This window comes from Mercurialis annua, linkage group LG8 (assembly GCF_937616625.2).
Source record: "Mercurialis annua linkage group LG8, ddMerAnnu1.2, whole genome shotgun sequence".
Lineage (NCBI taxonomy): Eukaryota > Viridiplantae > Streptophyta > Magnoliopsida > Malpighiales > Euphorbiaceae > Mercurialis > Mercurialis annua.
Window position 1 is genome coordinate 42,613,918 of NC_065577.1, and position 8,116 is coordinate 42,622,033.

General features: G+C 28.1%; 1 protein-coding gene across 1 annotated transcript; it reads left to right on the top strand.

The window, feature by feature from the left end:
• Nucleotides 1-1,991: 1,991 nt before the first annotated feature.
• Nucleotides 1,992-5,870, top strand: LOC126662117 (cation/H(+) antiporter 15-like). Its single transcript, XM_050356003.1, has 4 exons — nucleotides 1,992-2,264; nucleotides 2,800-2,978; nucleotides 3,087-3,798; nucleotides 4,749-5,870. The coding sequence occupies exons 1-4, from the start codon at nucleotides 1,992-1,994 to the stop codon at nucleotides 5,868-5,870; spliced, it is 2,286 nt and encodes a 761-aa protein (XP_050211960.1).
• Nucleotides 5,871-8,116: the final 2,246 nt, after the last annotated feature.

The window sequence follows — 8,116 nt, forward strand, 5'->3', positions numbered from 1 at the left end:
CAAATTAATAGAAGGATCTCTCAGTTAACGGAATTAAAACTGAAGGACTATTAAATAGACTTTTAAAATAAGGGGTAACAAACCATTAATTATGGTATACCTCAGGACCTTTAAATAATTTGCTCTAATTCTTTTTGGTTTTAATTCAATTTGTTTTGATGACCGGACTAATCGATGCACATTTTAAAATAGATCATATCTTTTGAACATGACTTAGTATAACGCATTGATGAAAATGGAAAATTACCTATTAATTGCAAAATTAAACAATCATTTTAAAATTTATTGCTAATTGCTAAGATTATGTTTGGTTTATGAAATGAAACATATATAAAATAAAATATTTATTTTTTATTTTGTAAGAAAGATAATCATTCTTTATGAAATAATTATTTTATTTTTTTTACCTACTCAATGAACAAAAGATAGCATAAAAGATGAACATTTTGAATGTTAATTAGCTCTTTAAAGTGCAATGTATCAAATATTTAGGTACCATTTAAGACTTCAAACAATGTTATGGAATATATTTTGCATGGAATCTAAGTTAGCCCACTTCAATAGGTTCTATGTAAGAGCTTTTCTGTAAAGAAAGAAATGCTTTGAGGCCACATATGGATTTAGTTTGGTATAGATAAGGAAGAATAAATAGGAGAAATACCATTTTGGCACTTACATTTAGTACAAAACTTCAATGTATTAGAGTTTTTATGTATGTTCTTATGCTTTTGAGTAACAACATTATCAAACTTTTGTTAAATTGCATGCCTTTTTAGGCTTAATATATAATTTGATCCCTAATCTTGTACTGTTTCATCCACATAATCATTAATCTTTTAGTTAATCTTTTTTTGGCCCTATTAAATTTAAATCAATTTTATTTTTATGTATGATAAATTAAAATCAACTTTGCAAATAAAACCAACTTTGAAATAAAAACACTTAATCTAACATTAAAGTTTATTTTTTTGTCATTTGTACCTATTTGACCACTCATCTTCTAATTTAACTCATTTTTCAGTTTGGATGATGTATCAAACTAGCCGGCAATAGAGTCATTATTTTTTTGCCATCGCACATCGTTTGTGCATCACTTTCTATTTCAGAAATTAAAAAGGTAAAATTTCAAAGTTAATGTATGATCAGTGAAATGGTACAAGTTCAGGGGGTCAAAATGTTCATTATGCCCCTTTTTAATTATTAGTTTTTCTTTTGCATAATATATTTTTATAGCACGTAAAAATCATATAATTAATTTCTTCAACCACCCATTTATCCTATTTTCTGCATTTACTAAAACCACTATGATAATTATACCTAATAAACTGTGTGTTAAACATATGGACTAGTTTAACTAAATTACAACTATGCCAAGTCAAATTGAACTGTAAGATATGGGGTGTGAGCATATTTACCCAACTATACACTTCAAACTGTTATTAACCTAATTTTAGAATATACTATTTGTTTAAATCTAAAGCATTGAATTTGTTTATATAAATCATATTAAGATATAATATCATAGAACAAACTTGTTTCTGGAAGGTCAATTAATATTAAAAATGCCCTTAATAACAATTTTAAGACAATAATAATAAAAAAAAATCAACCATTGCTAACTGCCTTTTTGTAAGCTCATTTATGTAAGATTAATAGTTATATTTGTTTGTAGTAAAAACACAAAGACAAAATCAACAACAAACGAAGAAAATTAATTGAAAACATCTCACTAATGTGAAGGACATCTCACAAATGTGTTGAATAAGTTAAAAAATTGCTTAGAAAACTTGAGAATTGGTATTAAATAAAAATTGAGCAATTAAACAACAATTTCAGTATCTCCTTCATTCATCTCTTGCCTCACTTCTTGTAAAAAAAAATAGCACGGACACGGTGACGGCAACTCAAGTTTCGTGTGTCGTACTAATTAAATTTATCTTTTCAATTCGATTTGGAAAGAGAGTAGAGGTGGAATTTGTTCTAAATTTGAAATGGTGAATATAGTAAAATCAATATTTGATTATTGTACTTCACTTTTTCATGTTCAAAATATGGAGAAGAAAATGATTAACCATGAAATTTGCACACCATATCATGTAGATATTTATGGTGCTACCATTTTTTCTACTCATGGCAAAATTAATCCTTTGGATTACACTTTTCCTATTTTCTTGGCTCAAATCATCTTGTCAATATTATCCTGCAAACTTGTTTATTTTGCTCTTGGCCATTGGATTAGATCCAAACTTTTATGCAATGTCTTGGTACGTATTTTTTTCTATCATAAATATATTTGTATCCTCATAATTAGGTTAGAATCATAGTCGAGTCAACTCGCGAATGAATATTCAAAATTATTATAAATAATATCCAAACTCGACTCAATATATTGAACTCGAGTTGATTATCAAATCGAATTAGAGCATCAAGATGCCCATATTAACAAGCCCATGAGCCTGATCAATTTTTGATAGATTTACTTTGTTTATCGTTTATAAGCACATATATTTAATACCTTAATTGTAATTTTAAATTTTATTTTTTAAATATGTATACATATAATTAAGTGGAACTGAGTCGAACCGAGTTGAATCCAATTTTTAATTATTATATCAAGTTCGAATCTGAACTCTTAAAATAAACTCGATCGAACTTGAGTTAAATTTCAAATTTTAGAATTTTAAAATAGAGTCGAATTTGCTGTAAATTTTATTTTATTTTAATATTATTTTCACTTACATGTCCATAGTGCTAATTATTTATTACTTGCATTTATTTTTTATTTTTTGATATATATAGGCCGGGCTCATATTAGGACCATCCGTAATGGGTAAAATCAGCAGTAAATACATGGAGACAATATTTCCTGATAAAGACATGTTTGTATTCAACACAATGGTAAAAGTTGGGATAGGTTACTACTTTTTTATTACCGCAGTGAAAATGGACACAGCTATGATGTTAAAAACAGCAAAAAATACATGGATTATTAGCATATCAAGCTTTCTTATTCCTGTAGCATTTTCTCTCTATTTTTGCATGATGCTACAAGGAAAAGTCTCCTCTAAATTTTTTAACCGGTCGGGCATACCCGTTTTAGCAAACGGACTATCCGTAACATTTTATTCGAACATCGCTTCGGCCATGGAAGAGCACAATCTTTTAACTACCGAGTTAGGTCAACTCGCTATGTCTTCGGCGATGCTCATCGACTCAATTGCTTGGTTTCACGTGATTATAACCGTTATTATGTTCCAAGGAAATGCTTATTCCTCGATCCGGCTTCTAATTTCCATGTTTGTATTCGTACTCATTCTAATATATATTATAAGGCCGGCGATAGTAAAAATCATCAAAAGAATACCGGAAGGAAGTTGTATAAGTGAAAATATAGTGATCGGAATGCTGATTTCCGCGCTAATTATGGGATTAATTACGGAATTAACATTTGGAGGATTTTATCTTGGAACATTGTTGATGGGTTTGGTAATTCCTGATGGACCTCCATTAGGGTCAGAATTAGTAGAAAAAGCAGGGTTTATGGTGATGGAATATTTCCAGCCAATGTTTTTTGTTTTAATTGGGTATTATATTGATTTTTCTTTGATGGTTCATAATAAGGAAATTGGGTTGTTGGTGATGTTTATTGTTGGAAGTCATTTGGCAAAGATTTTGGGGGCTCTATTTGCTTCAATTTTTGTTAAAATAAATGTTAGAAATGCTGCTTTGGTTGCTATTTGTTTGAATTTTAGAGGGATTGTTGATTTGACTGTTTATGAGAGATGGCTCATCAAAGGGGTAAGCCTTTTATCTTTATAGTTTATATATGCAATTAAATTCTATTTTATCCCTCAAATTTGAAACAAAATTTCAAAAAGGAAAAAGGGTCATTTATACCCTTAATGTTTAGATTTAAAATCAAATAAGCTCTCAACGTCCGAAAAAGTTCAGCTATGCGCTTAACGTCTTAAAATATGAACAATCAGACCCTCGGTTTTGACAACCAGACCCCTAACGTCTCATTTATGCGTTAAAATTGGGGTGTTATTGTTCATTTTTAATACGTTGGGGGCATATTTAAACCTTTCCAGACGTAGGTGGCTTACTTAATTCTAAAGGCAAAGTTGAGGGACATAGGTGACCCTTTTCTCTTTAAGAAAAGGTTAAACTCGTAGGTTTGAACAAAAATAATTTTAAAATATACATTTTATCTCGTTTTACCTTTTCGGATGAGTTAGAAGAAACAATAGATACGTGATTTACACATTATAGTTGTGGTGATGTAAAACTATAAGACTCCGATGTATGATTTAAAGCTGAAAAAAACACGAGCCAAAAACGCTCGTTACGAGGGTGTTTTTGTTAAAGCCACAAATTTGATCTCATTTGATTTTTTGTGCTAAATTTAAGGGGTAAATTGATTTTTTTTGTTGTGTATTTATGCATCAGCTATGTTATATGAACGCCACATTTGCATAAAATAGATCCAACAACAAAGACAAGCCCTTTATACTCAATTTTCAAAATTAGAATATAGTTAAAATTAAATTCTTTAATCCAGTTAAAGTTAATGAAGATAATTTTTTTGATTAGAATTGATAAAAATCATATAAATTTATATTTTTAAATCATTAAATTTTATATTTAATTTTTTTCCCTAAAAAATATGGCTTCTTGTTTCAACCGTTTCATGCAAATATTACTTTATGATAATTTTAGACTAAATATTGTTTTTTTTATTGATGTAGGTTATTGACAAGAGAATGTTCAGTACATTGGTGCTAACCAATATGTTTCTGACAGGAATTTACGGATTTCTCCTTGACAAATTTTATAAACCTGAAATCAGATTAGCCAATTCTCCTCCTACACAAAAATATTTCAGAACACTTCAATCAACACCGTCCGATGAAGAATTACGAATTCTTACAATCATTCATAACGAAGATAATGTACATAGCATCATTGCATTTCTCGAAGCATCATATCCGAACGAAACGAGCTCGATTAATGTCAACGTAATCCACGCTGTTGATCTAGCAGGTCGATCCGGTCCGAAGATAACGCCTTATACTTGCGCTAGCCATAGAAGAAAATATCAATCTAACACGACACAACAAGTAATGCGAGCTTTTGCGAATTACTCGAGAAACTCTAGCGGTCCTGTCTCGATCCGACCGTTCATTCTGGCTGCTCCGTTTAAGACAATTCATACTATTATTTGCAATTATGCTGAAGATAATTGGATTCCGTTCATTATCGTTCCTTTTGTTGGAGAAAATGATCTCGAGGAGAATAGTAATATAATTCGCGATTTTAATGCTCATCAACTTCAAGAAAATTCACCTTGTACTGTTGGGATTTTAGTCGATAGAGGATTCCGTTCGCGTATCAATCGTGGGGGATTCTCTTACAATGTTTTAGTTATTTTTCTCGGCGGTCCTGACGATCGTGAAGCCCTAAAACTTGCGATTAGAATGTCAGGAAATCGTGATGTGAGTATCAAAATCCTGAAATTTAAACTAATGCAAGAACCCGACGAGAAACCCGACGAACTAGACGAGTTATTGATTCAAGAATTCAAGGTAAAGAACTCTAATAAAATTAGTGCTAATTTTCATGAAATTGAAGTAGAAAATACTTCAACATTGCTCACAACCGTTGGATCATTGGAGAATATTTATGATCTTATTATAGTAGGAAAACTTTCAGGGAAAATTAAATCTGTGAAAGAAATTATAAAACGAATTGATCATCCAGAACTTGGTGTGATTGGAGATGCAATTATTAAATCAGATTTTGAAGATTCAATTTCTGTGCTAGTAATGCAACATACTTTAAGAGTTGATAAAATTAATCAACCTAGATAAAATTAAGGAAAATAATTAGATTTATACAAATTGTTTAATTTTTTTTAATTTAAATATAGATTCCTTAGCTCTCATGTTTTAGATTTATTTTCCAGTTGAAATTTTGTAATTAATCTCTTGGAATTTTTTGTTGTTGAGCTTTTTAGTACATATTCATGTAATTAGTTAAAATTAGGAAAAAAAATTATTGATGGTGTCTGAACTTTTTCAAATTTTTTATTTTAGTTTCTGGACCCTTTTTTTTTTATTAATTTTAGTGTGTTAACTTTTTTTAAATGTACCGAACAAGTAATTTTATTAGTTGCTTTTCAGTGACCGATGTGCTAAAAGACAAAAATAACTTCTCTTTAACTTAAATTTATGTCATAGTAGTAAAAAGGATGATTATGTCCCCCACCTCACACATAAATATCAAATCATATCAGCAAATTTTAAACTTAGCCTCATTAGTGGTTTGGTGATTGAAAAATATTTACTAAGAACACACATTTGATACACTTTTAAATAAAAAATTAAACACTAATTTTAAATAAAAGTTTAGACATTTAAATAGCATGTTTTGATAAGTTTAACACCATTGTGTAATTTATCCTTAAAGTAGATTATATAGGTTTATTTAAATTATCTGATCTCTAATATTATGAAGAAAAAAACTTGGCTTAATGGCAAAAAAAACCCAAACCTTTACGACTTGTTGCAATTATATCCAAACCTTTTAACTTTTGCAATAATATCCAAATTGCATTATTTTATTGCAATAATATCCAAATTGCATTATTTTGTTGCAATAATATCCAAATTGCACTTTTTATATGACTTATTTTGAGTTTTTTGTCATTTTTTGGGACTTTTACTATATTATTATACATCAAAACATAATAATAGCCTAATATCTTAATTGAAAACAACAAGTTTAGCCATCAATTTGACTATTATTGCTACAAAAAATGCAATTTGGATATTATTGCAACAACAAAAATGCAATTTGGATATTATTGCAAAAATTAAAAGGTTTGGATATAATTGCAACAAATCGTAAAGGTTTGGGTTTTTTTTACCATTAGGCCAAAAAACTTCGAGCTGGAAATATTCTTGTTATTCAATTATATAAGAAATACATTTGAATGTTATTTCATTTTCTCAAAAAATATGTCCTATTTATCAAGTTATCAAATAATCTGGTTAGATGAAATTGCTAACAAAAATTTCAGGGATGGGCAAAAATTAATGACAAATCTTTACTTTTAATCTGAACTCCACTAATAAGATGCTTAATTTCTTTTAAAATCATAAATTTTATCGTGTTTTGAAATTTTAAGACGAACTTTTAATTTTGACAATTTAATACATGGATTGTCAAAAAAAATTACAATTTGAAACACAGAGTAATTTTTTTTATAAAAAATATTGATGTGAACACTGAAATAAACATAACAAGTGTCCACATAAGTATTTTTTAACAGAAAATTATTGGGTGTTTCGAATTATAAAAATCTAAAAATTAATATCTCATATTGCTAATATTAAAAGTTCGTGTTAAAATTATAAAACATGCTAAAGTTCGTAATTTTTAAAGCAGTTAACCCTTAATTAGAAGTAAAGTCTATTTTAGGTTCAACAAGAAATATATTTTGCAGACACTACATAAATTAACATTAGATAAGATTAAGATAAAATTAAAAATATAAGAAAACTTATATATAACTCAATTAATATGATCTATACTTGTGAATAAAGAAATTTTTATTTTCTGTTTCCATCACAAGCTTAACTGATTCAATTTTTTTAAGGGTTTAACTGATTTATAACAATTTCTAACTTATACTAATAATAAATTTAAGATTTTAGATAGTAAAAATGAGACGAGCAAAATTTATGCAACACTGTGAGTAATGATACCAAAGTGCAAAACAAAATTAAAACCTTTTTGAAGTTATTGTTTAGTTATCCTGTTTTTTTGGTAATAGATAAAGCAATAACAATAAAAATAAAAAGGTTAATTACAAAGTAGATCATAAATTTCAGTGAGTTGTGTAATTTATAAAGTAAAAGTATGATATCTATCCATTAGCCAACATAATATACAAATTTTTAAAAATTGTGACAATTTATCCATTAATTTTAAAATATATGATAAATATATTCAATTTTTATTTTAAATTTATTTTTTCCCATTTGAAATATCAAGAAGTTTTGATAAAAATAAAAAAAATTAATGTGAGTACTAGAATATATAATGTTCTGAC

Coding starts and splice junctions, on each gene's coding strand:
- LOC126662117 (XM_050356003.1), top strand. CDS start 1,992: ATGGTGAATATAGTAAAATCAATATTTGATTATTGTACTTCACTTTTT. Junction 2,979..3,086: donor ATGTTAAAAACAGCAAAAAA/TACATGGATTAT, acceptor TAACCGGTCGGG/CATACCCGTTTTAGCAAACG. Junction 3,799..4,748: donor AGAGATGGCTCATCAAAGGG/GTAAGCCTTTTA, acceptor TTATTGATGTAG/GTTATTGACAAGAGAATGTT.